Source organism: Meles meles, chromosome 2, assembly GCF_922984935.1.
Source record: "Meles meles chromosome 2, mMelMel3.1 paternal haplotype, whole genome shotgun sequence".
NCBI classification, from domain to species: Eukaryota; Metazoa; Chordata; class Mammalia; order Carnivora; family Mustelidae; genus Meles; species Meles meles.
In genome coordinates this window covers 171,166,232-171,180,224 of record NC_060067.1, presented here as the reverse complement: position 1 = coordinate 171,180,224, position 13,993 = coordinate 171,166,232, and the positions used below count along the sequence as shown (strand labels likewise).

At 38.8% G+C, this 13,993-nt stretch overlaps 1 protein-coding gene and 1 pseudogene across 1 annotated transcript; both read right to left on the bottom strand.

The window, feature by feature from the left end:
* Window positions 1-1,319: 1,319 nt before the first annotated feature.
* Window positions 1,320-1,736, bottom strand: LOC123936945 (annotated as a pseudogene).
* Window positions 1,737-2,666: 930 nt separating this feature from the next.
* On the bottom strand, window positions 2,667-13,664 carry THAP1 (THAP domain containing 1). Its single transcript, XM_045998291.1, has 3 exons — window positions 13,324-13,664; window positions 10,158-10,353; window positions 2,667-5,681 (listed from the first exon to the last, which is right to left on the bottom strand). The coding sequence occupies exons 1-3, from the start codon at window positions 13,392-13,394 to the stop codon at window positions 5,307-5,309; spliced, it is 642 nt and encodes a 213-aa protein (XP_045854247.1). The 5' UTR covers window positions 13,395-13,664; the 3' UTR covers window positions 2,667-5,306.
* Window positions 13,665-13,993: the final 329 nt, after the last annotated feature.

Genomic DNA, 13,993 nt, shown 5'->3' with positions numbered 1-13,993 from the left:
GCTCAGCTGGTTAAGGCCTCTGCCTTTGGCTCAGGTCATGATCCCAGCGTCCTGGGATCGAGCTCCGCATCGGGCTCTCTGCTTAGCTGGGAGCCTGCTTCCTCCTCTTTCTCTCTCTGCTCGCCTCTCTGCCTGCTTGTGATCTCTGTCAAATAAATAAATCTTTAAAAAAAAAAAAAAACCTGGGCATTTTAGATTATATATAGTATAATCTTTAGACACCGATTCTAGTGACCCACCCATCCCTCTTCCAGGCTTGTTGTGCTTGGTTTTTGTTTGTTTTTTTAATTTAATTACTTGACTAATTTAGTGAAGTTAGTTTCCCCTTCACGGTGAATGAAGTCTCTGATTTCATTTCTTAGAAGGTGCAGCCTTGGGCATGCACATAGTCACCTGAGGTGACAGAGCTTCTAAAAGGCCTTTCTCTGTTTTCCTGATTTGTTACCCTATCTGCCTTTGCTGGTGTCAAACTCAGATATTAGCTCCATGGCAATGGATTGTTCTTTGTTTTGATGATGTCTTAGTGCCTAAATTGCTCTGTAGTCTGATCCAATTAGATCTGTGCCCTTTTGCAGAAATTTTTGAAGTTAGTCTTTGAGGCTTGTTATGACCCTCAAAAGAGCCTGAAGAAAGGCTCTTTTTACCTTTTTCTCTGTTCTCTCTGGTAAATTACCTAGCCTAAAAATAACCGAATGTGTTCTCTGGTGGAACTACCAGCTCCCTTTTCATTTTTTACCATGAAATTTTCCATTGTTCCCTTGAGAGTTCCCTTAGTTCTGAACTTCCCCACACTCTTCCAGCTAAAATCAGTTCCTTTGGGGAAAGTTTCAGTGTTCTCTGTTCTTATGGCTTCCTCTCCCCTGGAGGGGGTATCTATCACTCCTCTGTAGCGAGAGGTGGTACAGATGTGTTTCTCTAGGGTTGATATGCCTACTTTATGATCAGAACTCAATTGGGATGGTAGCTTCTGGTATTCTTAGCTTGCCTCTCCTGGCATGGAAACTTCACCTTATGAGCATCTAGGAAGAGGGTGATCAGTGTCCTGGTACTCTTGGCCTGCTGCACCTGGGGTAAAGCCTCCACCCTGAGTGGGAGCTAGGTGGAGGGAGTCCTGACATTTTGGCTGCGCTTGCCTGCAGCACAGCCTTTGTAACACAAGCCTAGGTGTTGAGAAATACTGGCTGCCTCCCCTCCTTGGGAGATACCACAGGACTTGAGTGGAGAGGAGAGTGAACATTGTCTTCTTGGACATATCCACTCAGAATGGTTTCTGTAGCATTGAGCTGTGTGTGGTGTGGTGGCAGTGGTGATGGTTTAAGGCAAGAATAAGTCGTGGTGTAAATGCCATCAGGCTGTTAATGTGCGTGTGTTTTTGAAGTGAACATCACCTCAAGATTTTATTGTCTTCATAATATAACAAAATATGGATAGAACTGGATCAGTTGGCCCTTTCTCTTATCTCCTCCCAGTTCAAAATGCTTGCATCTCTTAAGAGACAGCATTCTTAGGTCTGCAATTGGGGTCAATAAATTCAAGCCTCAGCACAATCTTCTTTGTAGTTTTAGTCTTTTTCCAGAAAATCGGCTTGGTCTGCCCATCATACCTCTCTGCTTCCTGTCATAATGCCACTTCCCTTGGACATAAAGAGAATCTTTGCTTTTCTTATACTGTGTCACTTTGTGGGGTTGGTGTTTGCCACACTTCTTGCAGAAAGTCCGGTGGGTTTTACAGAATGTTCACTATGCTTGAGAGCGCGCTATCTGCATGGAAAAAAAAAAAAAAAAAAAAAAAAGCCAGGCTCTTAATGTTCTTTTAGAGATTTAGATTTTCTTAAATGTTTCTTCATCTGCTCTAAGACCTTAAGACAATTTGCAGAGACCTTAAATTGTTGTTTGAGAAAACTTTTTTTGACCAATCATCATAGTTAGGGTGAACATGTTGCCATTCCAGAAGTCATCTATTTGTTGCTAATACTGTACAGTTTGCCTCACCAAAAATACTTTAAAACAAAGGATGTATATTCATATCCCTTAGGATATTTTAAAAATGAAATTTTGATGATCTCAAAACCCCAAATACTATGAATTTAGAAAAGAATAAAAATTCTCAATAGATTTTTTGAGTTTAAAAAAATTTATCATTCAGAAGAAAATCTCAGTAGAATAAAACACATCCAAGGTAAAAAAGATACCAAGACATGGAATTGTAAGAGCAAACTTTTCCATTATTTTAAGTACAATAATTATAACTGCTTTTTTACTTGTGTGTAAATCACTGTTTGCTTTTTGATATTTTTCTTTCACATTGAGGATTGTATTTTAATACACAATATAAAATCATAATGCCCAGAAACACCAGTTACCATCACAAGAGCAATGCTCTTCATTCATTGGTTATCCAATTCACATGGTTGCTAATATCAGGAAGAGTAATAATCAAGCAGGTTTATAAATCTTTTTTTCCTTTAAATGCTATTCATGGATGGCTGTCTTTTAAAAATTCTGGAACATAAATGGGAGTTTTCTTTTTACAGATCATATGGCCTTTTAAGTATATTGTTTAATGGTGCTTACTACTGACTTTACAAAAGCCATAGGTGTTGAGTATGTGTGCATTATATTTTTAATAGCAAGAGATGATCAGAGAATATTAATCGAACCAAAAAATCCATATCAAGTGAAACTTTCATTTGTTTTCACCATTTCTGTTACACTTCTAACAAAGGAATTACATAAATTATAGTTAAGAGGAAAAAAAAAAGATCTCATGTACTTGGACTTCCAGGTAAAAAGTTTTGCAATAATTTTAAAACGGCACTGTTTCTTTACTGCAATGACAATTATTTTTAGTTCACATAACAGATACACAGTTACTAAACATTTAAATTATTTTACAAAATTTTAAAACTTCTTTAACTCAGAATTTGACGGTTCAAACTATGCAGCAGTTCAAAGTGAAGTTTACATTTTCACTATAATCAAGTATAAAAAGAATGGCAACTAATTCCATCCTAATCCAGAAACCCATTTTAAAGAATCTGAGAACAACAACTGCTTAAATGTAAACAGTAAACAGAGAACAGATGACCACTTGTCACGGATATTTTACAAACAGATTTCTGCAGGGTTTGGAAGTTAGGCTAGTGTTCAGTCATTTGTAAGTCCCTTCTAATTCTAAAATTCTATGATTCTATAGTTTTCTTAACAGTTTTATCAAGAAAGTTATTTCTTCTCACCATTATTGCCAGATTACATCATCACACATAAATGGAAATTTTAGTATGTTACTGTATGTGCTTAAAATAAATGTCATCTTTCAGAATATGCTGCACTTTGCATGAGTCTGCGCCCCCATTTGTTCCAGATTGAGGCTGTGTCCATTTGTTTCAGACTGAGTTTCATCATGCTTGAATAGGACCTATTTCCTTTACTTGGCAATATAATAAACAGTACAGTAGACAAAATGAATTTTTAACATTCACCAAATGTTACATCTCGCATTCAGAAATAACCAGCTATACCTCAAACTCCCTATGCTAAACTATGATAATTTATTTAAATGCAAACAGCTGGCATACATGCTGCTTGTTCAGTTCTCTCCAGAGATTTACGTTTGTTACGAAAAGAAACTCCAGGTTAAATCATAATGTTAAGATGCTAAGTAATTAGGATTGCCACTTTTACAATTCAGTGTTGGATTCCTGGTTTTGTGGACACAAACACACTTACACACACACATTTCCTTTCATGTAGACAACAAGAAGATATATGCTTTGCAAGATGTTTACTCATATCCTCTAGGAATTGCTAGACAGATGAAATATAAAACCAAACTACTTTGTGGGTTTCCAAAACACTGATGAGATCCATGAATAACTAGAAAACATCCTCTGATTCCACAAAGTTAGTTCTATATGTTATCAGAACATACAACTTCAAGTAATCTTTTGATTATAACTTTCTATTTTTGAAATACTGGTTCATAAAAAATCAAGGTATTATCCACTGGCATCATAGCAGTAAGTTACATTGAAAACCATAGCTATGAAAGACACTTTTGAATGTCATTGTTTCATACTTTTAATACTGCCTTAAAAGGTCTGTTACTCTTCAACTATCTCAGCGTACTTTGAAATATAAAATAATTGTAAATTGGAACAATTATTCTAAATCTAAGTAGATAATTCCTAAGGCAGCATTTCTTTACTCAGAACATATTTTCATTTCAAATGTGTAACTAAAACTTCTCACAAAGTCAGAATACAACTCATAGTTTGAACAGAAACTTCAGTGTTTAAATTTCAACATTCAGTAACATAAGCAGTACATATTAGATTGCTCTGGAATACAAATCACTCATTTAAGTAAACTGGATATAATTTCTAACGTGTTAAAAGTGAAGAAATCCTTTTTTATGTGAAGATGTGACCAAAATCAATTGGTCATATTATGGTACAAATCAAACTGTACTGATACAACACTTTTGTTAGAGATTTGGATACAGATTGTTATATCTAACAACAGCTGGGAACTAGAAGCTCCTTAATGTTGGAGATAATGAAGGAAAAAGGCATACTATGGATCAGGTCCCCATTTTTATTACTTTATTAATAACAATGCCTACTTTATTGAAGAACATCTCTTCCACTGGAGATATGCTTCTAATTTAAAAATTAGTGGGGGGGGGAGATGGACCCACTTTTAAAATTTCATACTTATTTACTCATATTGAGTAGTTATAGAATGACTCTTCAATTCCTACTCTGAAGACAACCAATTTATTTTTTTAAGCATTTACTTGTCAATTTATCTTTGACAAGTGATTAAGAAAGATAAACAAATCTTCTGACTTTACAAATAAGAATATGTGAGTAAGAATATATATTCTGAGAAGTTACATCTCGTGATCTGACCTATACTTCTGACTTACAATGTAACTACATTCTTTTAATAACCTGCATTACTTTTAACTTAAATTGTCCTTGCTATACTGTTCACATTCACTTTACTTTTCATTTTTACATTTCTATAAATACCCAAACAAAACTCCTCAATTTGAAATCAACTTACATTGGAGTTCTGAGGTTAGTTTACAACTTTTAAGATATTTTGTTAAAATGTAAAAACCTGAAATTACAAACAAAAAATTTACAATTTTATAGTATATATCAATTTATTTTTTAAAAAAATATTCTGAATGTTTTTATACAAGTACTCAAGTGTTATTTTTTTCAAATGAAACTCCTTATAGGCTAGAAGAGGGTGTGTGGTGTTGCCCCATTAAAAACCAATACAAACATCATTTTTCTATGCTGGCACTTCAACTATTTCAAAGTAGTCATTCGGCAAAATCACATAACCTCTCTCTGATATGTCGTCCTTCTCTTTCTGGAAGTGAACAACCTCCTTTAATTTTTCAAGCTGTCGTTCTTGTCTTCTGCATCGCTGCTGTGCAGTCTTGAGCTTCTTTCGGAGTTTTTCAACTTGTTGTTCTAGCTGATGAATCCTTTTTCTCTGGTGCATTGTATCCTCCACAGTATAGTTGTGGTCACAGAAAACTGAGAGATTATCAGGGGTCTGAAGAGGAGGCATGAGTAATCCAATCGTAGCATCCACCTGGGAAATGGGAGGTGTTAAAGGAGGTGGGGGAAGCTGTTCTTGTGGCTCCAGAAGATCTTCCTTCTACAACAACAATGCAGAGTATGTTCAAGTTTAGTAACTACAAATAACAGTTTAAAAGAATCCACCTGTGGAATTTAAGAATGACATTTTTACAAACTGGATAACCTAGAAGAAATGGTTAAATTTCCAGAAACATACAATCTTCCAAGAACAAATCAAGAAGAAACAGAAAATATGAATAGATCCATCATTAGTGATGAAATTGAAAAGGTAATCAAAAAACTCCCAAAGACAAGAGTCCAGTACCAGATGGTAAATTCTACCAAGTATTTAAACAGTTAATACCTATTCTCCTCAAAATACTCCAAAAAAACAGAAGAGAAAGGACTTCTAAATATATTCTATAAGGCCAGCATTACTCTGGTATCAAAAACAACAAAAACAAAGAACTATAGGCCAATATCCCTGTTGAATATAGATGCAAAAATAAATATGAGCATATTTGACAATATGGTAGGATCATTCACCATGATCAAGTGGGATTTATTCCAGGGATGCAAGGATGGTTTAATATTCATAAGTCAATGTGAAACACTACATTAACAAAACAAATGATAAAATCATATGACCATCTCAGTAAATGCAGAAAAAGCATTTGACAAAACTCAATATCCATTCATGATAAAAAGTCTCAACAAAGTTGCCTTAGAGGGAACATACCTCAAAATAATCAAGGTTATATATGAAAAATCCACAGCTAACATCACATCAGTGGTGAAAAACTGAGAGCCTCTCCTCTAAGATCAGAAACAAGACAAGATGTCCACTCTTACCACTTTCATTCAACATAGTACTGGAAGTCCTAGCCATAGCAATCAGAAAAGAAAAATAAATAAAAGGCATCCGAATTGGTAAGGAAGAAGTAAAACTGTCACTATCTGCAGATGACATGATACTATATATAGAAAACCCAAAGGACACCAACAAAAAAACTACTAGAGGTAGTAAGTGAATCCAACGAAGCTGTAGGATACAAAATTAATATATGGAAATCAGTTGTGTTTCTATACACTAATAATGAAGAAGCAGTAAAAGAAATTAAGAAAACAAATTCATTTATAATTGCACAAATAGAATGAAACACCTAGGAATAAATTTAACCAAGGTGAAAGACCTAAACTCTGAAAACTGTAGAACAATGATGAAACAAATTGAAGATGACACAAATAAATGAAAAGATATATACCATTATCATGGATTGGAAGAATTAACATTTATTTGTTTGTTTTAGAGATTTAAACTATTTGTTTGACAGAGAGGGGGCACAAACAGGGGGAGTAGCAGAGGACAAGGCAGCCTTCATGTCAACCAAGGGAGTCCAACGTGAGACTCGATTCCAGGACCCTAGGATCATGACCTGAGCCAAAGGCAGCCGCTTCACTGACTGAGCCACCCAGGTGTCCCAAGAATTAACATTGTTAAAAATGTCCATACTACCCAAAGCAATCTATAGGCTCAGTGCAATCCCTATGAAAATACCAATAGCATTTTTCAAAGAACTAGAAAAAAATAATCTTAAAATTTGTATGGAACCACAAGAGACCCCAAATAACTAAAGCACACTAGCATAAGAAGAATAAATCTGGATATATCACAATCCCAGTTTTCAAGATATACTGCAAAGCTGCAGAATCAAAGCTGGAACAAAAACAGAAACATAGATCAATGGAACAGAACAGAGAGCCCCAAAATAAACCCTTGCAGTTAATCTACAACAAAAGAGTTAAGATATAATAGGGAAAAGACAGACTCTACAATAAATGGTGCTGGAGAAAGTACAGTTAGATGATAGAGAATGAAACTGGACCACTTTTTATAAACCAGACACAAAATTAAGTTAAAAACAGATTAAAGACTTAAATGTGAAACCTGAAACCATAAAAATCCTAGAAGAAAACACAGGCAGTAATTTCTTTGAGATCAGCTTTAGCAACATTTTTCTAGATGTGTCTCCTCAGGCAAGGAAAAAAAAAGCAAAATAAACGATTGTGACTACACCAAAATAAAAAGCTTTTGCATAGGGCAGGAAACCATCAACAAATGCAACTAGTGTGGGGCGCCTGAGTGGCCCAGTTGGAGAAGCACTCCACTCTTGATTTTGGCTCAGGTCATGGTCTCAGGGTTGTAAGACTGAGCCCTGTGCTGGACTCTGTGCTCACCAGGGGAGTCTACTTGAGATACTCTCTTTCCCTCTGCCCCTCCCCCATGCACAATCCCTCTAAAATAAATAAATCTTTTTTAAAAAATTAAATTAAAATTAAAAAGTTAACATATGGGACGCCTGAGTGACTCAGTTAAGTGTCTGCCTTCAGGTCAGGTCATGATCCCGGGTCCTGGGATTGAGTCCCAAGTCAGGCTCGTTGATCAGCAGGGAGCATGCTTCTCTCTCAGCATGTCCATCTCGCTGCTTGCGCTTTCTCTCTTTCTCTCCCATTCTGACAAATAAATAATAATAAAAAACTTGCAACGTATTGAATGCAAAAAGATATCTGCAAACAATATATCTGATAAAGAGTTAATTACCAAAATATATACAGACCTTATACAACACTATACCAAAGAAATAAATAATCCATTAAAAAAAATGGGCAGAGGACATGGACATTATCCCAAAGACCTACACATGGCCAACAAACATGAAAAGATGCTTGACATCACTCATCATCAGGGAAATGAAAATTGAAACCACAATGAGTTATCACTTTATATCTGTCAGAGTGACTAGTATCAAAAAGACAAGAAATAACAAGTGTTGGTGAGGTTATGGAAAAAAGGGAACCCTCCTGCACTGTTGGGGAGAATGCTAGTTGGTCCAGCGACTGTGGAAACCAATATGGATGTTTCTCAAAAACTTAAGAATAGAATTACCATATGATCCAGTAATTCCACTACTGGCTATTTACCCAAAGAAAATGAAAACACTAATTCAAAAATATATATGCACCTCTATGTTGACTGCACTATTTACAACAGCCCAGATATGAAAGCAACTTAAGCATCCATTAATAGATGAATGCATAGAGATGTTCTGTGTGTTTGTGTGTGTAGAGGGTATACATATATATCTATACATACACACACACACACACGAATATTACTCAGCTATAAAAAATAATGAGCTCTCACCATTTTGCAACAACAGGAATGGGCCTAGAGGGTATCATGCTAAGTGAAGAAAGCCAGAGAAAGACAAATACCATGTGATTTCACTTATATGTGAAATCTGAAAAACAACTGAAAAAAACAAACAAAAAAGCAGAAACAGACCCATAAATACAGAGAACAAAGTGATGACTGCCTGAGGGGAGAAGAGGAGGGGGGTGGGGGGATGGAAAAAAATGGGCAGAGGGAGGTACAGGCTTCCAGTTATGGAATGAACAAGACACAGGATGAAAGGTACACCATAGAGAATATGGTCAGCAGTGTTTTAATTGCCTTGTATGGTGACAGACTACCGGTAGCTATAGTGTGGGAAGCACAGCATAATCGGTAGATTTGTCTAATCAGCATGTTGTATACCTGAAACTAATGTAACACCATCATGTGTCAGCTGCACTTCAATTAAAAAGAAGTAATACTAGACCTTTTTTTGTGAAGCCTTGAAATAGGAACATTCTAAAATGAGAAAACAATTTAAGTTTTAATTATACTTTTACACCTGAAGTAGAAATGGGATGCAAGAAAGAGAAGAACTGGTAAGATTTAATGAAATACCAAGCACTTAAAACTGGCGGGGGGGGGGGGGGGGGAAGGGGCGCTTGGGTGGCTCAGTGGGTTAAGCCTCTGCCTTCCGCTCAGGTCATGATCTCAGGGTCCTAGGATCAAGCCCCACATCAGGCTCTCTGCTCAGCGGGGAGCCTGCTTCCCTCTCTCTCCACCTGCCTCTCTGCCTACTTGTGATCTCTCTCTGTCAAATAAATAAATAAAATCTTAAAAAAAAAAAAAAAAAAAAAACCTGAGGGGGAAATATTTGAAACTGAATGGTCCCTGAGAAAAAAAACCCAAAACTTATCAACATACATGTAGAGGTAGAGAGTGACCTTAAGGTAAATTACAAAGCTAGATTGACTTTCTTGATGTAAAGATGTTTAACTTAAATAAACTGTACTTTGTATTTTTAAAAAGCGTATCATGGTTAACAGTGGTTATCTACAAGTGATGGCTTCCAGTAACATTTATTAACACTACTCTGAATTTTCCACAATAAAAACATTATTTTTATAAATAGAAAGCCCAGTATTTTAAAACACACATTACCGGGGCACCTGGGTGGCTCAGTGACTTAAAGCCTCTGCCTTCGGCTCAGGTCATGATCCCAGAGTCCTGGGATCGAGCTCCGCATTGGGTTCTCTGCTCAGCAGGGAGCCTGCTTCCTCCTCTCTCTCTCTGCCTGCCTCTCTGCCTACTTGAAATCTCTGTCTGTCAAATAAATAAATAAAAAATCTTTAAAAACACACACACATACACACACATTACCTTGTCATGTGGCTCGGTACAGAGAAATATCGTGGGTACAGCATTCTCTTTGAGTAACTTGTTGTTACACTCCCTCTTAAAGCAGTCCGGGGTAAAGTGTTCTGAACAGATACTGCTATACTTGGTGGGCTTAAAGTTTTTCCTTCGGACAGCAGCCTCCCATTTTTTGCAAAGACTAGGTCGAGTAAGAGGAAACCTAAGAAGAAGACATAATTCAGTTCTCTGACCTTCTTTTAAAAAGGAAAAAAAAGCACATCCAGACTTTCCTGATTAGGAAAGAACTATCTTATATTGGTGTTAACAAGCTAAGGGTCATCTGATTAAAACCCCAGAGCTGCTATCTTTTTTTTTTGGACAGTTTTTGATTGTGCCTTTATTCACCTTAGTTAAGAATGTACTTGTTTGAAAAATCCTTTAAATAAAGTGACCACCCACTACTGTGTGATGTAAGTTGGGCCTCTCAGCATGGAAGGTTTGTTTTTTGTTTTTTGTTTTTTTCTAAAAAGCAGTATTTGGGGGTGTTGGAGGTATCACTGAATTTTACTCCTGAAACCAATATTGCACTGTATGTATACAATTTAAACAGGACAGGCTGATTAAAAATTTATGAAATGTAAAAATATACATATTAAAAGTCAGCCATGCAGACAGATGCATGCAGTAGGAAAAGGAGGTGGGAAGTCAAGAGACATATGCAGTAATATTGCTTGTCTTCCTCTATTACAGTAAATAACTTTCACTAACTGATACAGGTTGGTATTACACACACATCTAAATATACAAAGGTAAGTGGTGTACCTCCTCTATCTCAATTATCAATGTTTAACTTTTTATGTCAAAGACACTAAGAATTTCAGGTAAAATACTTATGAAAGGGTGAATCTCTACTGATTTTTTTTTAACCAATGAAAACAAAATTGCATGTTTATATCTACAAACTGCAAAAAAGAAGGTTCTAGTTCTCTTAGGATCAGGCTCACAAATATGAATTAATCACATGATAATCAATGATAAATCTAAAATTTCACTCATTTATTTGTTTATATATGTCTGGAGAAGACTGGAATTGAAAGGGATTGGTCTATTAGTTTCATGAACTGGGATGTCCAAGTCTCTCCCCAGGTTTGGGAAGTTCTTATTTATTTTTTAATTTTTAAAATGTTTATTTATGTATTTTAGTCTTCCAATTTATTTTTAATTCCAGCATAAGAATACTACTTTTCTTAATTTACCTCAAAATCAACTGGAATATGCCCATCAGGCCCAGATAAGGGGGCTTGGGAAGTTTAAATTTATTGTGAATTTACTTTTCCAGATCAAGTATTTAGTGAACTGGGGAGACTGGAGAGAAGCCAAAGGATGTTTCAACCCTCTGTTCAGTTTCTCTTCATGTAAGGCATGCTAGAGCCTAACTCTGCTATCATGAAGAACTAACCAATCTTCGGGACAGTTCTTTCCTTTGCCCAGAAGAGCTGCTGCCACAGGGCCACCATGTAGAAACTAGTACAAGCGAAAGTACCCCTAGAAGATTCCTGCTGGAAATGGCCTTCAGAAATACAAACTGTGGTAGCAATCACTGGTAAAATTCAGCTCCTCGCACCTCCTGTCTCAAAGCACTACAAAATGCTCAGGCTATTTATGGAAGTCTGTCAAGATGTTTCCCATCTAGTCCCCCCAAAACAGTTCTTTATAGCTAAGAATGAGAGGCAGGCCAGCTCTTCCTGTGATTCATTTAACAGCCAGCAGAAACTATTTCTGATGTGTGAATGCCAGCCTTGGTTTCCAGGACCAGTGAAAGGTTTTCCATATTTTTAGATTTTCTGAGGTATCATTAGAAATAGGGTTTGTGGGGAGCAGACTGTATGTAACTGTGTCACCATCTTCTGATCGATTTCTACACTTTCAAAGAACTGGAACTCATCAGCTTTAAGAAATTCCAATAAATTAAAGAAGTAATTTTAAGGGCAGGGGGTGGTGGTGGTGGGACATCAATCAATACTCAAGATCCATGGTGTAAGGCACTCATTTCTATTGGGTTCCTCCAAATCAAACATAAAGTGCATCTACATCCCCTGTTAAACATAAACGACCGCACCAAGAGGACTGAAGAAATATTTGATTTTTGCCCTGGTAATTATTTACCGATGGATAACTGCTACAATTTACCACTGGGTTTCATTTCTTAGCTATCGTCTATTTACAGTCGGGAGTTCTTGCAGAACAAGTTAATGGAAATGCAGAAAAATCTGCAAACACTTTATCTGGCTGAATGAAAATGCCGTCGTGTCCCATTTTGCAGACATCCGATGATCATCACGTTGTTTTCATTTTGCAGTTTTCTTTTCCCATTTTCAAGAGAACATGTCTCCCTCCGGGACTCTAACTGCAGCACCTTCTGGATGAAACAGGCCTGGAAGTCGTGGGGCAGGTGCTTTTGCAAGGGCTTCCCCCAGGCGCCCGTAACAGATCACCCCAAATCCCATTAGGACACGGGATTTCGGTGGGTGTCGTTACTGTCCACGTTAAAGCTACCGGGCGCTGAAAACCTAAGTGTTCATCTGGGCCGGACCAGAAGCTTCTCTAAAACTTGCAGGTCCTCATAGGTTAGTTCCTAGAAATTGGGTTAGCACGTCCTCCCTGAAGTCCTGGCCCGAAACCAATGCTGAATTACTGTGAGGCCGGTCTCCCAGCAAAAAAGTGGCTTCGTCATTTTAAAGGTCTTGCCTCGACTTCAAACTTCCTTCCAATGCGTCGTTACCACCTGGCTTCTCTACTACCCTCTCGGCTTTGAGAACCTCACGGCCCGCGCGGGGGTCGTGAACATCGCTCCTGGGTCGCGAACACGCCAACCCGAGGCCACAGGCGAACCTCGCGCACGGGTTCCGACCCTCGAGCGCGAGAAACGGTCACCGCGGCGACGCGCGTCGAGAACGCGCAGTCCTGGGCGGCGGAGCGCGAGCTCCAACCCAGGGGCGGGCACGCCCACCGCTCGCGGCCGCAGAGACCAGGAGGAGGGTCTGATCGTGCCCCGCCCCTGCCCCGCCCCTGCCCCGCCCCTCCCATTAGGTCTCGCGCGGACACGCGCCTGGCTCCGCCCCCAGCCTAACCGGCCGCGCGCCCCCAGCCCGAGCTGGGGCCAGCCCCGCGAGACGCGCAGGGTACCTACTTGTGGAAAGAAACGGGCTTATCCTTATCATATCGGTTCTTGCAGCCGTAGGCGGAACAGGACTGCACCATCCTTCCGGTCTTCAGTCACTTTACTTCTGCCGCTCCAGCGGGCAGGCGAAGCTGCTATCAATGTCGCCGCGCTGGGCTTTGACGCCCTCGCTTCTTCTGTAGCTTTGGTCAACAGTCAGAGTGATGATAAGCTCACTAGGGTTGACTATTCTACCCGTTTTGTTGTTTGCATTAGCAGAAGGACCACAGCCATCGCCCGTCTCCCATCTCCAAGATGGCGGAGGCAGCTTCAACCTCACCTCTCGCGAGGAGTGTGTCTCACTGTCTCTGATTAGCCCCGAGGTCAGAGGTAACGTTCCTTGGGAAGCAGGCCATTGGCTAAGACCGGGCGTTGCGGAAGTGGGTGGGGCCTCGAGCTTCCGGAAGGGAGAAAGGAAGTGTTTGGGAGGAGAGGCGAGGGGAGGGGACCGGGCGTGAGTGTAGGGCAAGGCTCAGCAACCTGTGTGACTTCCTTGTGTTCATTTATCCGGGATGGTTTAGGGTGCAGAGCAGCGCGGTCTTTCGATATGGTGGCCTGAAGGGGAACAGGTGTTAAAGCGGAGGTCGTTGGGTAATTTCCCATTGATTTAAAAGGGCAGCCGCGGATGGTGTGTGATTTA

Coding starts and splice junctions, on each gene's coding strand:
- THAP1 (XM_045998291.1), bottom strand. CDS start 13,394: ATGGTGCAGTCCTGTTCCGCCTACGGCTGCAAGAACCGATATGATAAG. Junction 10,354..13,323: donor AAGCCCGTTTCTTTCCACAA/GTAGGTACCCTG, acceptor TCTTCTTCTTAG/GTTTCCTCTTACTCGACCTA. Junction 5,682..10,157: donor GTACCGAGCCACATGACAAG/GTAATGTGTGTG, acceptor TTGTTGTTGTAG/AAGGAAGATCTTCTGGAGCC.